This window comes from Rousettus aegyptiacus, unplaced genomic scaffold (genome assembly GCF_014176215.1).
Source record: "Rousettus aegyptiacus isolate mRouAeg1 unplaced genomic scaffold, mRouAeg1.p scaffold_m13_p_17, whole genome shotgun sequence".
NCBI lineage: Eukaryota > Metazoa > Chordata > Mammalia > Chiroptera > Pteropodidae > Rousettus > Rousettus aegyptiacus.
Genome location: NW_023416292.1, coordinates 20,084,854 through 20,108,348, shown reverse-complemented (window position 1 = coordinate 20,108,348; position 23,495 = coordinate 20,084,854). Strand labels below are relative to the sequence as shown.

The window sequence follows — 23,495 nt, the reverse complement described above, 5'->3', positions numbered from 1 at the left end:
TCAAGAATAAGAGACGCGATGGGATCATTTGGGAACGGGAATCTTACCTTGTTCTGGACTTGTCTGCAGGGTCTTTTTTGCTCTAGAGAGCTGTAAGACCAAGGCAGGGTTCCCGATTCGAGTCACAATATTAAGTTGGAGATGAAACACTTATGATTCTGACTTGGGGGGTGCGGGGTTTGCAGCACCTTGATAATGATGTGGCACGCAGCCGGTTCTGAGGCAAAAGTGGCCCCTCAAGTGCTGAAGACAATCCTGCTGATACTGAAAGGCAAGCCTGGGGAAATGGAGGAGTGCGTCATGGAGAAAAGACGCTTCTCCATCGACACCACCAACATGATGCCCGTGGCGGTAAGTGATGCGGAGTCTTCCTGACCAGGAAACCGCCACCTACCCTCACACCCAGTCCTGCTCTGGTTCATTCATTCACCCAGCACGTACTTATGGAATCTTACTCTGTGCTACTCCCTGTTCGTGACACTCCCTGTACGTGCTGGTGAGAGGCATAGACACCGAACCGAAAAATACGCCATGTGTCAGATGACAGGAAGCCTCAAGGACATGCAAAGTGTCGTGGGGGACAGAAAGTGCTACAGAGGGGGCTCCAGTGAGCTGCTCAGGGTGGGCCTGTCTGCTGAGCTAATGTCTAATCGGAGACCTGAGTGAGGTGAGGAAGTGGCCCTTGTGGATATCCGACCAGCGGATCTAGACAGAGAGAAAGGACAATGCTGTGGTGATGCGAGCTCAGCCCGTATGCCACTGGGGGACAAAGGTAGGACAGAAAATCTAGGGAGAATTGAGCAAGGGAGGCAGTAAAGGAGGCGGCATCGGAGATGCAGCCGCCTGCTAGGTTGTACATTTATGGACCTGCGAAGGCCTGATCTCACTTGTGTCCATCGTTATACATCTCCCGAGGACCAAAAACCACCACTCCTGGTAGTAAATACGAGAGTTACAGAGATGTCATAGAAAAAAGCAGACACTGCCCTGCCACTGTGAGGTGGAGACGTGCTCCTCTGGGGTGGGCATTCCGGCGGTCAGCGGGCTGCGTGATGCATTAGTGGCCTGACCCATGTCCCCTTGACATCTCACTGCCCTGGGTTGTCCGAGCACAGGGAGCGCCTGGTTATCGCTAGGCCTAGTCTTCGCAGCCACAGATGAAGGGGACCTTGGGATGCGGCTCGCTCCCCGCTGATTTGGCAGAAGGGGCACTGGCCCTGGGGCTTGGGGAGCCCAGGACCACAGAATGCTTGGCACGTTCCTGGGACAAAGCAGACCGGGTGGCTGTTACTGAAGGAATACGTGTTCATACCACTGGCTCCTTCACGGAGGTTGGGGCGGGGGAGGGTTGCAGAGTCCCGCCCCTGCCCCCTCACAGAGGCTGACTGCGTTCAGAAGGAGAGCCTTCTGCCCCTGACGCCTCCTCCTCTCCCTTGCAGGCATCGCAAGCCCTGTGCACCTTGCTGCCCCTCGCTTCTTACAAGAAGGCTGTGGCCGAGTTCTTCCCTCAGCTCTTGATGGCGCTCATGCTTCAGCTCTTTTACAGCAGCCGCATGAGTGTGGTGGCAGACAACGGTCTTTTGTGAGCTAGTAGTGGTTTTTTCAGATTGAGTAAGAGATAAGCTCCTGGCTGTCAACTATTTCTACCCCTTGGGGTCTCCTGGAAGCCTTTACAATCCCTTGTGCAGGGCATTCGTTTATTAGCTTCGCTCTCCTCTGTAGGGTAAAATGCTCTCGGCAGAGCGACCATCCTGAGTGCTCAGAAGTTAGCCAAGACCGTCCTCGAGTGCATTTGTAGGACGCAAGGAGCCATGCCCGCAGAAAGTGGTTGGCTCCCGCGGTGGTGGCAGGCCAGTGAGTGGGGGGTGCAGGGAGCAGGGACCCAGAGCGGCCACGTCCTGGCTCCGCCATGTGCTTGCCTGCAGCATCCACTGCGGGCAGGTGCACGAGCGAGATAAAGTAACGCACACGATATGCTTTGCGATGAGCGGGCTCACGATGCTCGCAGTCACTCTGTCCACGTCAGGTGAGCCTCGGCTCTCCCGGGTGGCCGGAGACAGTGCGGTTAGCTCGCTGTTCTCCAGGAAAACCTGGACCCAGCCGTCTGCTATGTGCCTTCGTCCTGCGTAGACTCCTAAGGCAGGCAGAACTCAGGAACGGTCAGTCCTGTTGATAGTTAATCCACCTCTGGCTTTCAAGAGGGCATATGTTAAGTCATCCGAGTAAATGAGAACAAATCCTATCTATTTAAAGTATCCAAGGAAATCAACAGACACCTTGAGCCAGTTATCATGACGTTTAACAGCTTTTGCTAATAAGCTGTTAAGCTAATAAACGAATGCTCCACTCCGGGATGCATCCTGATGGTATATGCCACGATCTCACTTGAGGCCCACAGACGTCCCATGGGCTGGCCATCGGGGGAGGGGAGGGGCATTTAGCAAGCTGTCGGCTGCCTGCCAGACATCCCCTTTCCCTAGACCGCCATCCTGCCCAAGGTTTCCCAAAGGAAGAGGCGGGTCCCCTACACGTAGCTATGCGAGGGCCACCGTCCAGCCCTGCGATGACTCTGCTCTTCTCCGGGGCCTTAGCTATGCTCGGGACGCCATGCGGGTGCTGCTCAATTGTTCTGGGCTGCAAGAGGTGGACGTCGCCCTGAAGAAAAAGAATTGCTGGAACCAGTTTTCCCACGAGATATTTTACCACCACGGGGTCTACCTTGTGGCCAAGTAAGAGCGGGGGCCGCATGGGGCCCTGGCGATATCCCGCCCTCCCCACCGAGCGGCTGAGCCACGTCGGAGCCCAATCAATGTCCTCCAGCTTCCGAATCTCCCCTCGTGGCCCCAGTTGCCATCTGATTTCGACTTCCCTCATTTGGAGGAGCTTACACGTTGGGGTAGTGCTCTCTTCCCTTGCCCCCTCACCTGATGATCCAGACCCACAGCTAGCCTCCCTCCACAGGATGGGTTTCTCTCTCAGACACGACAGCTAGAGGCCACCTGCTTTCCCCTTCCTGCGCTGTCCGTGGGCGCCTGCTCTGCGGGCGTCAGACGGTTGCGGATGTCCTCCCTCCCGCCCCCACCACTTGAAGAAAGGCTCGATAAAACCTATGCTCAATGAGACAAATATATTTAGGAAAGTAGAAAGAAAGAGGACTTTTTTCTTGTACTAGAAAGCTTTTTTCCCCTCTAGATAGCCTGTTAATAAATAGCAAGCTTCCTATTGCGGGGATCAGAGTTTCTGGTCAAGAATCAAGATACGTGGCCTTGACAACATAACGGACCATCTGACAATGCGAATGACTCAGAAAGGGCGTTCCAAGTGGTCTCCGGGCACCTGGTGCTTTTCAAGTGTATTCTTATTCACACACAGAGTTCGGGAACGCTGCGGGTTTTGTAAGAGTAGTTTGCCTACAGAAGGTCACTGCTTAGACTCCCTCTATCCTCGGTCACTCTGGGTCTTCATACTCAAAGTGAGGGCCACAGACCAGCAGCAACAGCAACGCCTGGGAGTGAAAACTACGGCACCTCACAGCCCACTCCAGGCCTTCCGAATCGGAATCTGCACTTTAGCTGGATGGCTGGCTAATTCATCCGTCCGTTAGAGTTGGAGTGGCATTCATTTAGAATGCCAACCTAGAGTCTTCTAATGGAATCCCTGTCCCATCATTCTTCCCAACCCCACCACTACTGATCAGACCCAGGCCAGCACGTCAGCACAACTGTGAGCCTGGCCACCGCCCACATGGATTCCGGAAAACAGCTTAGTGAATTGGGGCTCACTGCCTCTTCTCCAGGGCAGCCCCAAACTCTCTTCTTTATATCATTCAAAGAAAGGACTGGGTTCGAAACGACAAAGGTGACCCGCGTGGCCATCCTGAACTGCCGAGATGCTGGTTTTACATGCTTTACTTTCTCTGCCTTTGGCCTGGCATTGGTGGCAGCTCGTGGCGACCCAGGGCGCTCCCGTCTGCAGTGCAGGGTGGGAGATGGGAAGGAGCACTGACGCCACTGCTGTCGGCAACCCAGGGGCCCGGGTATCTCTGCTTCCCCAGGGTCTGTGCAGAATTTGCCCTGCACTGCAGTTTGCCTGGATCAGGGAACGTTAGGGACAATCTTTCTTGTTGTCGGAGTAGTGCAGAGAATATAAGGACAAGAACTGTCTCTTCCCTACCATGAGCCTTTGCTGATGCAGGAAGTGGCTTTATTCTCTTTGTTAATCTCTTCTCCTCCTCTACAGAACCCTTGGTGACTATAACTTTCCACAGTTCCCGGAGACCTTGCATTATCTCTACAAGCTCTCGGTGGAAGGTCCTAAAAGGTCAGAGGACAGTATCATCACGGTGATTTTCCTCACTGAAGTGAGTTTTATTGGAAGACTGTGAACAACTAAGTTCTCACTCCCTTTCTTCACCCAAACGTAAATCAACACTGCGACCTCTGTCTCCCTCTCTGAATACTGATTTTTCCACAAGTTCAGACCACAACAGATATCTGCATTTGAAGGGGCGGAGATAGGTCTGGATTTGGGGATGGTATCCCTTCAGCCTACTCCAGGAGTTGGCTTTTATCATTTCCTTGGGGGTGTGGATTTGCACAAACATTAATTATTTTTGTAGTACCCATTCATGTATCTCTATATGCTTGTTAAAGTATATCGAGAGAGAGAGAGAGAGAGAGAGAGAGATGCCAGCCAGTCAGTAAATGTAGAAAGAATGCTAGAAGCAGAAAATCACCATTTTGCAAGTCCTGATATAATAACTGCATGAAGAAAAAACTCATCAATGAATTTTAAAATCATTATGTGAAAGGTTTTGGGAGCCAACAGAATATTCATGGGGCACCAAATCATCAACCCACATGTCAGTTACTAATTATAGAATGAAAATATGCCTGTCCCGTTTGCTGTGTGGTGATGTGAGTACAGAAATCTACGTACGAATGGAGTATTTCAAGTCTTAGTGGGACTCATGTCCCAGTTTTACTGAAATGTCTCGATTTTTACAACCGAAGCAGAAATGGTGTGTTGGCCTTTACTCTGTTTACACATTCATCAGCTGTTTTCTTTCAGCTTCTGAATAACTTCTTTAGGGACCCATTCCCAGAAGAATTTTTGGTTCTCTTCAGAAACTGGGTGAATGACTCCAATCCTGCCGTTAGCAAACTGAGCCTTCAGAAAATTGCCAGCATGGCACCAGTGGTCAACCAGGTACGGGTGTGAGTGGTTTGCATCTGCCCGCACCATCAAGGGTCACCACCTGAGCTTGAGCACTGCTCAATGCCCTTGCTGGTGTTTTGTTGATAGGGAAGCGAGGTCGAATGGGAGGAATGTGTTAAGTCAATTTAGTGGCTTTATCACCTCGTGTACATTTTTCCCAGAAAATCACTCATTGTACCCAGGATTTATCAGTACCGGCCCACACGGAAGCCCCTTACAGCCTAACCCCCCACTCGCAGGTTAATTTCCCCTCCACCATACGCACGTGCGTGCACACGAATTATGACCTCAGAGCACTCGCTCGAACTTTTCCTTCCACTTACAACACACTAATAACTGCAGTCATAGAAAAGAACGAAACAAATAGGAAATGATAAGATTTGAGTATGTATTACTATTGTTTTCTTGTTTCTAAATTTATAAAAATTAATGTCTAATAGTGAGTTTTATTGAATAATCAACTTACAAAATCTTGGACAATTGACTCTTGCGAGCAAGTTCTAGCACCCGCTGCATGCTGCCCAAACTCACGGGGCTGCACACCAAATGCTAGTTCAGGTTTCCTTCCAGTTCCAAAATCCCACCCTTTTCCTCTTTTTACGTGTAGATAGAAAATGTCTCCAGCTTATTGCTATCCATCCTGGACTCTTTGTTTTCCAAAGACAAGACTGTCATAATCCGAGCTTTGCTCACCCTTCGAAGACTTCTGGGAAATCTGGACAGGGTGACCTACTCCTCTTTGTGCATCAGAATTGCTTCCAGCTACTGCCCCTTGATGGACCACGTGAGTTGCACAGCTAGAAGGGTCAGAACACTAGGTTTTATAGTCCAGCGGAAGCCCCAGCTGAGGCAATGACCTCACGTCCCAGAATAAGTCAAGAGAAGAGTAATTTTGTACAGAGCCACCATTTACTCTCCAGCGCTAACAAGATTATTCTAGTAATTGTCCTTTTTTTTACTTCTTAACTACACTATGAGAACTTGGAAAAGTCTACCCATAAGAAAGAGAATGGAAGAATAGCCTCTGTCCTTGGATGAAAAAGGAATTGTAGCTTAACGGCTGTGTACTGGTTAGCCCTGGATCCGGGTTTCCTGGTTCTGAAACCCTGTTCTGCCTCTTATGAGCTGTGAAATGTTGCGCAGGTGACTCAGGCTCTCAGTGCTACAGTCTCCATCCTGCAAAACAGAGAGTGTAGCTGTTGTCTTCTGGGGATTAGAGATGGCACGTGTAATGTCCCAAAGGTGTTTATTGTCACACAAAACTTGAATATCTCATCTGAAAGTTGTACATTCTAAAAATTCTCATCTTGTATGGTAAATGTATTTTGGATGCTAGTAATATGTTTTAATGAGCAAGAACACTTTGGTGTGCCACGGGGAATCTATTTTTAAAGACTTCTATAATGAGTTGTTTGTGAACCAGAGAATTATTTCATAGTAAATTATCTTACCAAAATCTATGTTATTAATTATTCAGATTTCACTGAAGAAGAGAGCAATATTTTAAATGACAGAAAGAAGGAATTTAGTGGCAAAAATTATTTTTATAAGGACAAATGATAATAATAGTAGTAATAATAATGGCTATATTTTTTGAGCATTTACTATATACCAGGCACTATCCTAGGAGATTTACATGCACTACCTTATATAATTCTCTTAACGACTCAATCATTATTATCCAGGTTACATATAAGGAAACTGAAGCAAAGAGAAGTGAATTTTTGGCCCATTTCACACAGCTAATAAGTATTTGGAATGCCTATGTGAAAAATTATTTTCAAAATGAAATCATTGGGGGAAAAAAACTAAATAAATTATTAAAACAAACCAAATGTAAAGAAACAAAATTAAAGAGAACAGAAAGTTATCAAGTATAAATTTACCCTACGTCTTTCCTCAAAAGTAGAGTATTTGAAAAATATTTGAATATCAATGAACCTGTTAACTACGTTTCTCCATATTAAAAAGGAAAGAAAATAATGTGCCCAAACTTACTCAACCTATGGAGAACTAAACTGGGATTTCGACAGGTAGGGGGGGCACCACGAAGTGCTTCCCACAGGTCTGCGCAGCCTTTTGCTGGTTAGCGTGTCATGTCTACCCGTAGCCTAAGGATACGAACAGGCTGCCCGCAGACAAATGCAGTTTGCAAGTGTGCTAAGTTTAGCCCTCAAACAATAAAGTTTGATATTTTCAAACTGGGAGATTGTTCACAGAAATCTGAATTGGGAATGAAACATCAGCAGATCTGGGAATACAGGAGCCCACGAATGCCCTTGGTCATGGTCTGTGGGGGCTGGATGTCCTCGAGAGAGGCCAGGGCTGTCCTCTGTCCCGCCTTCCATCCCCTCCCCACTCTCCTCAGATGCCACCTGCTTTGTTCATTTACATCGAGGTTCGGCCCCTGCGACATGTAATTTAATTATCACTGCTTGAGGTTTGGGTTTCGATTTTTGTATTTACCTCTGGGAAGGAACATACGAAGCCATGTTAGCCATTTGTATTTTGTTGGGAATGTATCTGATATATTCCTGAGAAAAGAAAGGAAGAGGTTTAAAACAAACTAAATCATAAACATTTCTTAAAAAGTGGAAGGTAATATTATCTTTTCAAAAATTAACCTCTTCCTCTGATTTGCAATTTTTCTCTTCTAGAACTTTTATAATCCAAGCACCTTCCCATTGGGCATAAGCAAGCCCTGGGGTATCAGGTCCGGTGCCAGCGGGCCAATAGCTCCCACTGGTCTCACCGGCATCTCTGCAAAGACCTCCAGCATTTGAATACAATGCCGTCACTCTGAGTATCTTGCTAGAAATCATCTCTGAGTTAAACGGATGATTGCAGTTTTTATTTTTAAGACATTATTAAATACTGTCTTCCTAAATTTAAGAAACTTACTCTTCACGTTTTTTAATGTAATGTGAATTTTGGTAACTAAAACTTATTTTAAAATCAAAAAAAAAAACTGACTACTTAGACCCAAGATGAATATAAATCATTCTGAAAATAAATCATAATAATTTCATGTAGATATATGTATAGTATATATATTTATATGGCATATGTACACAGATATGTATAAACATATATATACACATATATATATGTATATATATATGTGTATATATATATATAGTGTTGTTTAAAGGAAGAAGCCCTAGTAATGTCCTCAAATGAGGCTTTTCTGTGCACATTCCCAGGGTAACGCAGGCATTCGGAGTATGGCCATCCGACACTTTGGAGAATTACTCAAGGAAATGAGTCACTACACGTGGATGCTGAATCACGTGGTTCTCGGAGGCCTGGTGCCTCTGATCCTGTTTCTGGAGGATACGGAGATAAGAGTCGTTAAAGTAAGTCCCGTGACCTCGTTTTTCTTACTTTTGCAGAGAAATGCTGTGTTTTCTGTTAACAGCAGAAGGAGAGGTCATCACGGACCGTTCTCTCTTTCACAGGCATGTAAATATACATTAGCCATCTGTGCCTCAGAATTAAAATGGCCGACGTCGTGTTTGTTTGACGACCAAAATTACAGCTTTGAGCTGGTGGTGCTCAACATCTGTAACAATCTTGTAAGTGGCCCTTCGGAGTTTACTGCCGTGAGTTATAGACAGAGCATTAAAGGACATCCAGAGTGATGAAGAGTGGGGTGAGGACAAGGGTGGATCTTGGAGAAGGAAAATGAAGAAAAAATAATAGATGGGCGAGGACAGCTAGGGCTTGAGACAAGAGAAAATGAACATCTCCCACTTCCTCTCCCTCAACACTGATTATCTACAACCTTCGTCCTCCGCTCCACCTGCGCTGAGCTGTGATGAGTATGTGGGTGGGCAAAAGAGAAACTGGAATCATTTGCTCACTGCCTAATGAGCTGGTCCCCTGAAAACCAGAACAAACTACAGCACTAGATGAGCAGGGACGGAAAAACACTAACCGAAGGTTGGAAACGTGAGGTCAGGTTTGGGAACCCTATAAAAAACTAAACAACATCTGCGAGCAGAAGCGTAAAGCTCATACGCGAACATCCCAAGGTTTAAACTGGCCCTTATGTGCTATCAGCCACTGAGTTATTTTCTCTGCAAGCCTCTCTGAGGGGAGCCAATGTGCTTCTTCACCAGTTGCAAGTGTTTTCTTCCTGTTTTTATCTCAGCTTATTTCCCACATGAGCTGCGTCACGGAGATGATAGCTGACACCTTGGGGTTCCTGAGCAGCTCCAGGGCGTATCTGAGGAGAGCATCAGTTATTTTAATAGGTAAATAAAACCCAATTCTCATTGTCTACTTTGTCTTGAAAGGTAGAGCTGGAAGTCTTCCTTGAAAGGAAAATACAAATCTTGTTTGTTTAGGATAGACAGCTATGTTTATGGTGATGTCTGTGATGAACAGAGGTTACTATGTGTGATGAGTACAGAGTTCTATTTTATAGCACGCAGTGAGTATAGCCATGGGGTTAAATTATTATACAAAGTGTATTCGACATGGATGATTTCAAAATTTAAATCAGCATAGCACTCACTGCTCATTATTCTCCTTCACTGCTTAAAAATCACCGCCCGAGGAGTTAGTAGAATATCTGAAAATACAAACTGTCTCCAATGAAACTTGGATATCTATAACCAATCATAAACCAACAACAGATGAGGAAGATCAAATCCAGTAAAGTTTTAAAAAAAAAAAAAGGTAGGGTTGAGGGGACTGCTGGAACATTCCAAGAGATAGAGTTTTTGATTTTGGACAAACCCGACTAAACAGTATTTTTCCACTAGAGTCTCACCATGAAGATCAAAAATGACAATCTTGTATTTATAACGGTGGGGAGCTCCCAACTCAGTAACAGGCTCTTCCCTTGACCCTATTTTGTACTCAGGAGAAGCAGGGACAATAAGGAATCAGAAAGTGCCAGTCACATCATTCTCGGAGAGAAGAGTCTGTCAGTTATACAGGGTAGAAGACAAAGCAAACTCTGATCAACACTACATCTGCGTCGATCGAGGAAAAGTAAATGAGCGCACGTGCACACGCACGCACGCGCGCGCGCGCGCACACACACACACACACACACACCGCACACAAGAATTTTATTTCAAACCAGAAATAATCACTGCTACCCTGAATTCTACCCTCCTACTTTCCACCAATTGCCCTCTGTATATAACTATTCCAAGATCCCAAAGTAAGTAATTGTAAAATGCAAAAAGCATTATCTTTCTACAGAGGCATTTCGAAGGGGGAAAGAGAAGAAGAAAAACAAATTTTAGAAAATGTTTCTATAGAGCAGATGATCTAAAGTATGGTTCTGAACACACAGTCTGTGCGATGGGGACAGCAGGAGCACATGAAAATAAGCTTACAAAGTATGGGGGCGAGTGCAAGAAAAAATGTACCACCACCTTCGAAATGAGCAGAAGAGAAAAAAAAAAAAAAAATATATATATATATATATATATATATATATATATATAATTTGATAACCCAGTAAAGAAACAGCTTGAAAAATTAAGGAGCAATGGTAGATACAAAGGTTAATGAAAGAAATGTAAATATGCATCTATGAAGAAAAGAAATAAACAAGGAGAACAGAAAGAGTATTCAAAGATATAATTTAATAAAAAAGACTTGATTAAAGATACTGAGATGGTAAATAATTTTTCAAGAAATATTTTATACAGAAGGAAACATTATGATAGTTCCCAATAAAGTTATGGAACTTCAGAGTTAAAGAGTTTGCTGAGCATTTAGGCAAAAAAAAAAAAGGAAAAAAAAGTTAAAAAATAAATAAATCTGGCATTAGATTTCTAAACTCCAGTATTCAACTCTAAAATATAGTATAATAAAGCCTACAAAATCCTAAGTGGAATAAAAATTGTGGCTAAAGAATTTCACAGTCAGGCAAAATCATAACCAACTATGAAGGTAACAGGAAGAAATTTTCGAAAACACGAGAACTCAGGTCATTCAAATATGGGATTCAGCTAACTAAAGGATGAATGGACATGCAGTATTCACTTAACTGTAGGGTTTCCATTTGCCCATCTGCTCTCCCCAATTTTTTGCTTTCCTCCAGGCCTCAAAGCCCGACCTCTATGGTCTGCACCTCCCGTGCTCCCTGGCCAGTTTGCGTCCAGGCTGTACAGCAGCCATTGCTCATTAATGTCTTCAATGGGTATGCTTAATATTCAGTAATAATTGTGACAGCGTAACTCACAAATCATCCCATCAAGAGTCCCCACTGAACACCTGTTGCGAAAGACAGATCAACAAGCTTTATAAAACTGAAAATAAAAATACCGACAGCTAATTTCATAGATCTTGATAAGTTGATTCTAAATGTATATGGAAGAGGGGGGGGGGGGGAAGCCAAAATAACTCCTGAAGAAAAAATGTGGGCTACTAGTCTCATCAGATATAAAGATTTATTATAAAGTTACAGAATTTTAGATAGTCTGTTACTCGAGCAAAGCCAAACAGACCTGTGAAACAGAATAAAAAGCCTGGAAACAGATCCACACATATACAGTGAGGCCTGCAAAGCAGTAGGGAAAGACAGTTTTCTCTCTTAATGGTGCTGGCTTGATTACATGGGCATAGAAAAATATCTTGACCTATACTGCATGCCATATAATTCCAGTTGGATCTATAATCCAACAGTGTGAAAGGTAAAACAATAAAACTTCCAGAAGTAAATATAGGAGAATATCTTTATGATATTTTTGAGGCAGGCAAAGATTTCCTATAAGGATGCCCCAAATTCCCTAACCATAAATAAAAAAGATGATAAATTGGACTACATTAAAATTAAAGACTTCTGTTCATCAAAAAAATATATACAAATGAAAAAGTTTAGCCATGGGGTAGAAGTTATTTGTAAGGGGTGTAAACATTGGAAAAAGATTAGTATCCAGAGTGAAAAATGCATACGAACAAATAAGAAAAATATAACTCAATTATAAAAAAGGTACAGAGACTTTACTGAATAGGCTTTCCTCAAAAGAAATATCCAAATGATCAATAAATATACAAAACTCTTACGAATCATCACACAAAAAAAATCAAATTAAAATCACAATATGATGCTACCGCCAAACCCAAATGGACTAAACATGAAGGGTGGAGAGGATGCAGAGCGGCGGGCGTGTCCCGTCACTGCTAGGGGCTAAAAACTGGCACAGCCACTTCATACTGTTAACTGAAGGTAGACGTGAGCACGTCCATCAGCCAGTAAATCCACTGCTAGCTACCCACCCGACATCGGTCCCCACAAACGCACACTGAAATCCACACATGAGAATGCCCATATGACACCACTGAGTCCCAAATCAGAAACGACACCTGGTCCACCCTCAGCGGAACGGATGAATGACGCTGCATCACTCGGAGGGACTGTCACATAGCAGAGGTCGGCAAACTCCTTCTGGAAAAGGCTCCACAGTACATTTTTGACACTTTGAGTACCATATGGTCTGTGTCACAACTACTCAGCTCTGCTGCTGTGGGCAAAAGCGTCCGGACGTGCTACATATACAATGGAGCCTGCGCATGGGGCTGCATTTCAGGAACACTTCGCTGGCCGACACCTGCCATGCAGCAGTGGAGATGAATGGACTATCGCTCCATTGAAGAACACAGATGAATCTCAGATAATGTTGGGCAGAAGAAGGCATACGCCAAAGAATGCGTTCTGAAGGACGGAAGAGCAGGTTGAGAGGGGCTTCTGGGATGCCGGTACTGTTCTGTTTAGTGACCTGGGTGGCAGCCAGACATGTTTTCCTTGTGGCCATTCATCCAGCTGTGCATTTACGACGTGGCACATTCATTTATACACCCACATACATTTCAAAAAAAAAAAAGAGGTTTATTAATAAGTATTTGAGAGCTCTAAAAGAGGACTTGGAGATAATCTAGAGATGTTTTGCTTTGAAGAAAGCAATGAAGGTAGAAACTACATGCCAGAGAAATGTCTTTTTTTCATAATGTATTTTGGGGTTTTACTTTGTGCACAGGCTACTTGACAGCATTGGGTGGCCATTTACTGCTCAAAGATGAAATTGACGTCATGCTTGAAGGTAAGTGTTGAAGTTAAAATGAAATCTTTATGCAGAGGTCTAAATACATTCACTATTTGTAATTTTATTTACATGAGTTCTATAATGGGGCCAGGGTGGGAACAGGGTGGTAGTTAGTGGGAAATCAATGGAAAATTGGGTTAAGGGGCATCATTTTTTTCCTCTCTATTCTCTCTCCCTCCCTTCCTTCATCCTTCCCTTCTTCCCTCTCCCTCTCTCTTCCCCCTCCTCTCTCTCTCTCTCTCTCTCTCAGACTATTCATCCGAGAGTCCATTAGGAACTATAGGGGTGGTGGAGGAGGGGACACAGCAGGGCTCTGAGGGGTGGTGGGGCTGTCCGTTACAGCTTCTACAGATTGATGCCTCGAACTAAGCACCCTTCTGCCATTACAGCTATTGAACGAGTGGTCCGGGATACAGACCCTGTGATCAAGGAGTTGGCAGAAATAACCCAAACACTCTTTAAGAAAGTAGCCCAAAATCTGACCCCCTCCAATATGAAACAAAGTTTCCAAAAACTGTTTCGCTTCATCTATATCAAAAAAGTGAAGCGTCTTTATAATTATAACTGGTCCAGCAACCTGACAGACAGTCCTACGGGGACTAAAGAAATCAAGAATGACAAGGAAGGCTTTGTGTATGAGAATTACGAAGACTTTCTGCAAGAGTGCGACATTTACCGGTGCCTTGGAGCACAACTCGGAAGAGGGTCTACTCGTAGATGCCCTCCTGAAGGATGACAGAAGCCCCTTTCCTGTCCCTTCTTCATTGCCTCCAAATGTAGAAATCTGTTGCCTCTCTAGGTGTGACAGTGATCAGAAGCCTTCCTTCATCATACCCATTCTTTCAAATAAAATTGAAAAATCATACAAACAGAGTAATGAGAAGCTCTTGGAACTTGACTCGATCAGTAATCGTCTACGGAGCGCCTTCTAAGTGCGAGACACTGTGCTAGGTGGTGAGGACATTTGGGGAACATAGACAAGGTTCCCATCCTCAGGAAGGTCACAGGAGGGACACACAGTTCGGTTACTTCCATCTTCCGGGGATGAATGGAGCCTGCAGGGGAAGAGGGATGGGGCAGGGACATGTATTCCAGGTAGAGACACTGGGGCAAGAAGTGGGAGGGGGAGCAGTGACTGCAGACCCAAGGGGAAGAGCGCGCTGTGAAATGACAACTGGACAGCCACTCGTAGGTACTGGTCCCCCACTGCCGTCAGGATCCAGTCTAATGCTTTGTCCTGGTGAATGAAAAAGCTGACACATAAACGCTGACGTCCAGTGACCTTGCTTGACTTCAAGCTCCAGGCTCGCTTTACCCTCCTCCCACCCCTGCGGACAGCCCACTCCGGCCTCGGAACGCCACGAGAGGTCAGGCAGGAGCCGCCGGTGCTCTGTGCACTCGGGCGTTGTGGGTTCGTAACGCGTCAGCTGGGAGTGCACACACGTGACTTCGTTCCTCTGCGGGCTCCCTCACTGCTGTGTGACAGCAGCCGTGCCACCTTCCCTCGGCTCCTCCATTAGCTTCTCCGACTTCTGAGACAGGTGGAACTAGTTCCCTTGACGAAGGACGCCAGCTTCTCCCGTTTCGGCCCCATGTCTTCAATGCTGTCCGTACCGGAGGCAGTAGGAGCCTGACACGGCCCCGGGCTAGCGGGTTCCACCTTGTCCTCGCTCTCCCACTTGAATCCCACCCTCCTACCCCGTCCCAATGACCTGCCCTGTGGACTTCAAGCTCCAGCATGAGATGTGAAGACAGCAGCCTTGTAGGTACCACTTAGCCTGCTCCCACAGTTGCTGATGGTCAATCCCCTGGTCCCTCTGCTCCGGCGGAGCCCCGATGAGCGTCTCTGAGATGGACTTTCCAGGTCCCTTCTGGCAAGTAGGTGGGTGTGGCTCCTGTGATTTTCCTTAACACTCTGTATACCGTTCATTGCATTTATCAGACTGTAATGAAATTACCCATTTCCTTTTCTTTCTGCCCCACAAAATTGAACTTTCTGGAAAACGAATGTAACTTACACTTGGTTTTGTACTCTGGAACTCACAGTGCCTGGCACCTAATATGGGCCCAATGAACCCTTGCCAAATAGATGAAATTCTAACAAGATATATTGCCTTCATGCTTTAATAAAAATTTTTAGGTACTTATAAGTATTACTATTAAAAATGATGAAAGAATGGATGATTTTTCATTTATCCCTTAATCCAAGGGTCCCCAACCCCTTGGCCGCAGACCAGTACCAGTCTGTAACCTGTTAGGAACCAGGCCACACAGCAGGAGGCGAGCGGCAGGCAAGCGAAGCTTCACCTGTATTCACAGCCACTCCCCAGCGCCAGCATCACTGCCTCAGCTCCGCCTCAGGTCATCAGATATCAGATTCTCATAGGAGCACTGGTACCTGGTGCCAGAAAGATTGAGAACTGCTCCCCTAAACCATATTATTTCATATTACCCTGAGGTCCCAGGTTTCACTTCTCCAGATCAGGGCAAATTTCCTTTCCCAGCTTATAAACCAGGAGGGTGCCTAGTGGGGTAGACTGAATAATAAGCCCCCTCCCCCCAAAGATACCCTATTCCTAACTCCGAGATCCTTGAATATGTCACCTTATGTGGCAAAAGGCACTTTGCAAATATGATGAAATTAAGAACCTTGAGCTGGGGAGATTATCCTGGATTATCTAGGTGGGACCAATGTAATCACAAAGGCCTTTCTAAGAGGAAAGCGGCAAGTCGGAGAAGAAAAAGATTTTTGAAGATGTTACGATGCTGGCTTTGAAGATGGAGGGAGGGGCCAAGAGCCAAGGAATGCAACTCCAGAAGCTGAACTAGGCAAACACGTGCATCTCCTGCAGAGCCTCAGCATGGTCCTGCCAACACCTGACCTTAGCCCGGGGAAACCCATTTGGGACGTCTGACCTCCAGAATCATACAATAATGTCCCCGCATTATTTAAGCCCCTAAATACATGGTAATTTGTTAAAGCAGCAACAGGAAACTATTGTACCTAGATTTCTACCAAACAAAGTAAAAGCCAAAACAAACCATAAGACCTCCCTTAAAAAATTAAAAACAGAAATAGCAACAAGTATACTGGACTTTATGTACATTTTCAGGTTTCTGAAAAGGTCTGATATTCTGAAGGAATTTGACTATCGGGTAGATAGTCAAACAATTTAAGGAGAGGAAGGTAGTGCATTTGAGTTCAAAAACTCCAGGGTACTCGATCACTACCTGGATAGACATTTTCCCAAAGAGGACATACAGATGGCCAACAGACGTGTAAAAAGATGCTCAACATCACTAATCATCAGGGAAACGCAAATCAAAACCACAGTGACATACCACCTCATATTTGTCAAACTGGCTGTTATCGAAAAGGCAAAAAATAACAAGTGTTGGTGAGGACGTGGAGAAATGGGCACCCTCGTGCATTGTACATGGATTGCAAACTGGTGCAGCCATTATAGGAAACGGTACAGAGGTTCCTCAAAAGTTGAAAATAGAACTACCATATGGCCCAGCAATTTCATTTAGGTATCTATCCAAAGAAAACAAAACCAGTAATTTTAAAAGATATCTGCCCCACTATGCTCACTGCAGCATTGTTCAGAATAGCCAAGATATGGAAGCAACCTAAATGTCCATCAATAGATGAATGGATAAAGAAGATATGGTATACATACGCGATGAAATAGCATTCAGCCATAAGAAAGGATGAGATCTTGCCCTTCGTGACAATGTGGATGGATCTAGAAGGTATTATCTTAAATGAGAGAGAAGAGGACAAATACCATAGAATAACAGTAAGGAACAAAGAGATTTCATGTTTTTCACCAACAGTGATTGAGTTCTTATTATTTCCTAGGTCTCCTCTAAGCCCTGGGGATTCAATAGTGAATTAGATAGAAATTGCCCCTACTCTCTAGAAGATTACATCCTATTGAGGGAAAACAGTTCATACACAAATTAATAAAAAATAAAATAAAATTTCATATCATCGAATATTAGGAAATAAAGACCTAAAACGTTATCTGCTCCAGTCCTCTAGCATTAGACCCAAGTGAGAGAGGAGATATGCAATGCCGACAGTTACCGACCCTAACCCACTCGATCCCAGCTGTGCCTTTTCATTAAGCTACTATAACTATATTCCTCAAGCATGTCACCCCCACACCTGGTGTGTTTACAGTCATTTTCAGTAAGAAACTGCCAAACTGTCTTCCAAAGTGGCCGCACCGTTTCACAGCCCTCTCCCCACCTCTTAATTCCCACTGAACAAGCCAGATCCAGAGGTCATTACTTCCTACTGAAACAGGCCTCCGACTGGCCAGCTAGACCTCAGTTTCCCTGTCGCAGTCCCTCCTGTATGCCACTGCCAGACCGCCCTGCCAAAGCGAGCCTCTAAACCCATCGCTCCTGCTCAGGATCTCTCGCTGCTGCTTCTTTCCCCACTTAAACCACATGCAAAGGCGCCTCCCGATACAGTCAACCAATCTCTCCGCTCTTACTTGCAACTGCATCCCAGGCTAACCACAGGGTTTACAGTTTGTTCCCTGAACAAGGCTGTCTTCAGCTCTATATTTATCATTATCTTCCTGCTCAGAATCTAAGAATCTTTCAAACCCTCCTTAAATCTTGACCCTCCTCCCGAGTCAGACTTTGTGCTTGTTCCCCCTCAGCAGGCAGAGGTCCGGCTCTGGTCATGAATCTAATGGCAACAAAAGGTAGGTTCAGAGAGATCCTGGGAATCTTTTTGCAAAGAGCCCCAGGCGAGTTCACTACAGAATCTTTAAATGCTCCCAGACATGGGAGGTAGGCTGCTTCCACTGCAAGAGAGCCTGAGAGGGGCTCAAAGGTTCAAGATTCACCCCTTCATTGAAACTCTCCATGAAGCTAGGGGTCCAGCTTACACTGTACTTCTAAAACTTGCAAAAGTAACAGGTGTTCTGACTTTCGGCAAGGTGAGCTCTGAAGCTATGAGAGATGAGATTCCTTTAGGTCCACTACAGAAGCTGTGGCTCTCTGGCCATGAGCTGGGCCGAGAGCGGAGAGATAGGGGCCATCCTGTTCTTTCTCAAGGGCTCAGCACACTCAGAAGCAGCCACGCCTCCCGCCAAGGTTTTGCTGTGGTCAATATTGTTGTCACACTGGGAAGTGTAGTGGCCACCTGCTTCAGCACCAGACCTAGGTGGCAATCTGGTTAACACACTGTGCATTGCCACGTCCCAGACACCATGGTGAAGGAGCCCAGCACCGCCTTCAGTCCAAGGTCATGACCAAACCGACCCCCAGTTCTCATTTCTGAGTGTCCACTCCTAGCACCAACTTTTCTAACAGTCGGTGTCCAGCCAGGAAATAGAGATGTCACGAGTTACTTTAATACAGAGAACATAATATTAAAAATTGTTGGCACAATATCACAGACAATAAAAGGCAAAATAAAAGAGAACACGGAACACCACCGAGGTATTAACAACTCACAGTGAGCTATGAGCTACCACATCCAGGCCTGAAGAGGAAGGAAAGAGGCCGGGATGACCAAAGCTGAAAAGCTTAGTGGGAAAGGGCAGAGCTGGGACCTCCCCTCAGGGGACCTTCCCTCAGCTGGCTGCTGCTGGTCCCTCCCCGGCAGCACTAAGAAACTGGTCCTCGGAGTGTCGGAACCACTGTGAACAGGAACTGGCTCTGGCGCCAGCATGGCTGCCAGGGGGAAGACATTTTGCTGCCTCAGTGCCCACAGGAACAGGAAGTAAACAGGAAGCAGCAAGCCCCTTCTTTTCCAGGCTGGTGGCCGGCAAAGGAGAATGAGGTTTGCAGAGCCCCAGGCCCAATGTCATAAAACAGACCGGAAAAGAAGGGGGTTGAGGTTGAGAGAAAACAATCACCAACCTGCATTCTCGAAAGCCATCTAAAGGCCACTTCCTTCTCAAGGGCGTTTTTAGTTTGCCCCTGTCGTAAATGTACACGCACTCAGCCCAGGAAGCCGGTTCCCTTCTGGTGTCACTTATTTTGCCCTGTACTAGAGTTACACTTGTATGTGTCCGGATCTCGCCCCTGTCCACCGTCACCCGCCTCCACACCCCCCTCATTTATCACCACTTCTCCTGCGACTTCTCTCCTGTAAATTTATTTGCAGCTGGATCCGCAGTGCCTACCACTGTACCTGGCACATGGCAGGTGTACATATTTTAATGAATGACTAAATGGGTCTGCAAATGAATTTAACTCAATTGAATATCAGTCCAGGGTTATCAGGCTTGGGTGACACTGGGGACTTTTGAATACAGGAATGCTTGGTTAATCAATATGTCATTTCAAAAAACAAAAGAAAATGTCTTCTTTGAGGAGTGACCGACCTAATTTCAAACTCAGGAACTTCCCACTGCCTTTCCCTCTCCTCCTCTTCCTTCCCCTGACCATGTCAGAAGCAGTATGTGTGCCAAAATTCTAAGAATTTAAGTGGATCCAAAGTGGAAGCTAGTTTTACATAACACCACGAATATAGAGAATATATTTTGCAACCTGTACTAATACAAAAAAGAAAGAAAGAAAGAAAGTATTTGGCATAGACTTGCCTGAAAAGATAAACATATTATATTCAAAACAAAGAATGGCCCCAAGCATTTCTGTGGAAAGAGATGACGTTAATCTCAAATTCCAGGATACTGAAGAGCCTGCAATCCCCTGGCAGATGGAGTTAATCATTGTTGTGGTATTTGCAAAAAAACTTTGTAAATACTTAGGAAGGGGACATGGAGTTAAGTCAACATTTACTCCCGCTGAACACTTAACTCTACTGGTGCTGAGGAAGATAAAATTAAAAGCGCAGACGATGGTCTCTGGTAGGAAATATGAAATCTGTCCAGAGATACGAATGAACATTCATGAGGCAATTAGCCAACAATCCCTGGAGAGCTACAGTGTCAGACAGTGTGGGACATGATCTGATCTATGGGAACTCAGCAACAATGTGTGCGGACGCAAGGAGGCCTTCCTGAGGAATGTGACGTTTGTCCAGGATCTCAAAGGAGGCAAAGGACTCGTACGGACAAAATAAGAGTGGACGGGTACCCCACCCTCGATTTCAGGGCCTTGTGCCAGGAGGGCGCGTGCTCACAGCAGAGCGACGAGAGGATCACGGCGTGTGGTGGGCATTCGGGTGCCAGGTGTCCTGCAGACAGGGCATGTGAGGGAAGCGGAGAGATCGGTCAGATGAAGCAGAGCGTGAATGCCAGTGCGAAGCGACCATCGGCCCCCGAGGAGGGACACGACATGACGGGTGGTTTAGGAAGAAGAATTCCTGAAGCTGTCTGAGGTCCCAGCTTCAGAATCATGGCCCCTGAGAAAGAGAAAAGAACCTTACAAGAGCTCCTCAAAAAGAATCGAGCTGCCCCTACATTCACTTGACAGGGCTGGGGGTACCAAGAAGAAGAGACAGTCACAGAGAAAGAAAACGGGGTCCGTTCTGACACTTTTGCCTTCCAATTGAGCAGCTTCCCTCCTCTTGGCTACGGCAGGGGCTACTACAAGGTGACGTGCCATGATATCTTGTTACTCCAGGAAAGGGAAGTGTAATCTCTGTGTCCCCCGCTTCCCGCCCTGGGATAAGACGGAACCAGCTAGGCAGAGGCCCGGGCCAGGCAGCCAGCAGAGGTGATGGAATGACACCTGAGGACCTAGGAATCACAATAAACCAAGGCCTCTGTCTACAGTCATGGGTCCCCTGAAATTCCCTTAGGTCCGGCAAAACATAAGAATGAGAATTACCAGATGGAGAGTCATCCGGAAAATCTCCCAGACCCTCACATGCTCTCCCAAGCACCAGCAATTCCCACATTATACTACAAGATTCACAGCAAATTCTCTCGTGTGCCCCCCGCATAGAATGCCAGTCTGCTGTCCAGGGAAGCCTGATAACAGGTGGCCTGCTCACGCCACCCCTGCTATGCTTGGCATTCAGACTGTGAACCGCCTGTGGAATTTGAAAAATGGAGAAATGAAGTCTCCATGTTTACACATGTTTAAAACTAATTCTTACTACAGAGATGCTTTGGTTTCAACTCCAAAGGCCCCAAAACAAGGGTGACCTTGCCCCAACAGTTCCCTTTACCCAGAAGAATGGGCCCTGTTCTGGCAGACGCTTCCTCAGCAACTGCTCCTCGCTCTGGGGAACCACCATACCCCTAAGCATCCCCAGTGGACAGGCCCTAATATGACCCCACAACTGGCCTTTGAAAACCTTAAACGTTCTTTGGCCAAACCCCATGCAGCAGCAACTCTCCTTCACAGCGGGCCAGTCCAGCCGTCATCATCCAGATGTCCCAGGCAGGAGCCAGGCAGACACGGGACTCCTGGACCCCCAACCTCTCTCTCAGTGGTGGAACTGAGCCCCTCCTGCTCCATTTTCAGCGAGAAGCAGGGCTTCTGACCCCACTTCTTTGGTGGGAAAGGGACACACAGCACAGCTTCAGCTCTTCCTAGAGGTGCACTTGAAAGATCATCTCTCAAGCTCCCCTTTCTCAGCTCTCTTACACTCTCAGCTGCATTAGCTGAAACGTGTTTTTAATGGGAAGCTCTCGATAGCCAAGTTAAATCGACTTTTTGGCGGCCAAGGCTCATGGGACGAGGAACGTCCTCGTAAGCAGCTTGCACACATTCGTGTTGTCTTTGGCTTATATTTCCTGCCTTTGAAAGGTTTACTGAGACATACTCTGTAAATTAAGAGATTCGTAGAATGTCAAAAAACTTTAGTAATTGTCAACTTCAGCTTTACAGAGGAGTGATCCGATGTCCGGCAAGGATTATCACAAAATATACAACAAAAGGAACTGATCTGAGTATTTTCTATATTACAAGTAGCGAAGAATACGAATGCATTTGGCAGGACTGACTCCCATGTGCCACCACGTAACCCATGGTGCCGGACACTGCCTGGCGACCCTCCTCCCATGACTCTCTCCTGCAAAGACTAGAAGGCTAAAAACGCCCTTTCTAAGCCTTCCTTGCAGTTGGGGCTTAGATGTGATTTAAGCTTCTCCAGAGAGACAGACATCTGGTCTTGGAAGGCAAAGGGAAGCAGAGGCCAAATTCGGCAACTCTCTTGACTAGCAAACATGTTTCTAACAGTTTCTTTCACCCATGTCCCTGGTGGCAGCGGCAGTGTTGTACTCCTTGAGTCATAGCTCCAGGGGTGTGACCTTACGAGGCCTGTGACAGCGCCCTCCATCTGCTCCCCAGCCCTGCCATCCACGTAGGCACATAATTCCCTGTACTATATCACAAATTTTGTGTGTGTGTGTGAAATACAATGTTTTTTTTTTTTTTTTTTGCTTCCTGTACTAAATCACGAGGAATGTGTATATCAATCAGAACATAAAATCTTAAGGACGGAAGGATGTTCACTGCGGCACAAGTCTATAATTGGTCAGCAAGACCCCCAGACTGCTACCCCGTATATATCTCTCGGTCCAGTCTCCATCCCCCATCCCCCTGCACTGACTGCTCCGACTCGGGCCTCGGCCTCTGGGTTTTAGTAGCCTTGGTTCTAGTCACTGTTCACTGTAGCTTCCATTCGAATCTGATCTTTTCTGATCTTGTCAATTACTTGTTCAAAATCCTTAAGTGGATCACGACAACCTACAGGATGGTACCCAGACTCTGGGGAGCAGTACTTCAATATCCGTGAGAATCCAGGCTCCGAGCGTTTTACTCATCTTCTGCTGATTCCATCCATGGAGGAGAGACTGCTCCATGATGTGATCACTGCCATATCCTTGAGCTGGACCCAGGACAGAACAGAGATTGCTTCCTGTCAACCCCCTTGGGGACATTCTGATCATGATCGATGCTTCTCACATAAGCCAGTTCCTTCCCCTCCGTGGCCCGTGGCGTGCTGGTTCCTGGAAAGGCCATCGTCCTGGCTGCGTCAAGCACAGACGGCATGTTCCCATACTTGGGACTAGCCACCTACCCACCTCCCGTCACCCCATCCATCCTGCCTTGTTTGACGTGATTCTTTGGTGCCTGCCGAACAGTGCAGAGAACGTCCATTTCCTCTTGCAGCTTCCCAAGACGTACCCCCTATGAAAGTTCTCTTCGTAAACTCCGCCAGACTAGCGTGCAGCCTCCTTCTTGGAACTTTCCTGCCCCCACTTTCGGAGGCAGGTTTTTGGTCTCAGGACTCTTCCCTGGGTCTGCGTGAACCCCTTA

The 23,495-nt window shown here is 46.1% G+C and overlaps 1 protein-coding gene across 1 annotated transcript in view; it reads left to right on the top strand.

Annotated features, from left to right (window-relative positions):
- Positions 1-14,250, top strand: part of MROH9 (maestro heat like repeat family member 9) — a 29,442-nt gene extending 15,192 nt beyond the window's left edge. Inside the window, exons 10-20 of the mRNA XM_036235282.1 lie at positions 186-351; positions 1,440-1,582; positions 2,592-2,729; positions 4,240-4,360; positions 5,071-5,208; positions 5,825-6,001; positions 8,421-8,573; positions 8,676-8,792; positions 9,371-9,473; positions 13,221-13,283; positions 13,676-14,250. Of these exons, the coding sequence (XP_036091175.1) occupies positions 186-351; positions 1,440-1,582; positions 2,592-2,729; positions 4,240-4,360; positions 5,071-5,208; positions 5,825-6,001; positions 8,421-8,573; positions 8,676-8,792; positions 9,371-9,473; positions 13,221-13,283; positions 13,676-14,022 (1,666 nt within the window). The 3' untranslated portion in view covers positions 14,023-14,250. The remainder of the gene's footprint in view (positions 1-185; positions 352-1,439; positions 1,583-2,591; positions 2,730-4,239; positions 4,361-5,070; positions 5,209-5,824; positions 6,002-8,420; positions 8,574-8,675; positions 8,793-9,370; positions 9,474-13,220; positions 13,284-13,675) is intronic.
- Positions 14,251-23,495: the final 9,245 nt, after the last annotated feature.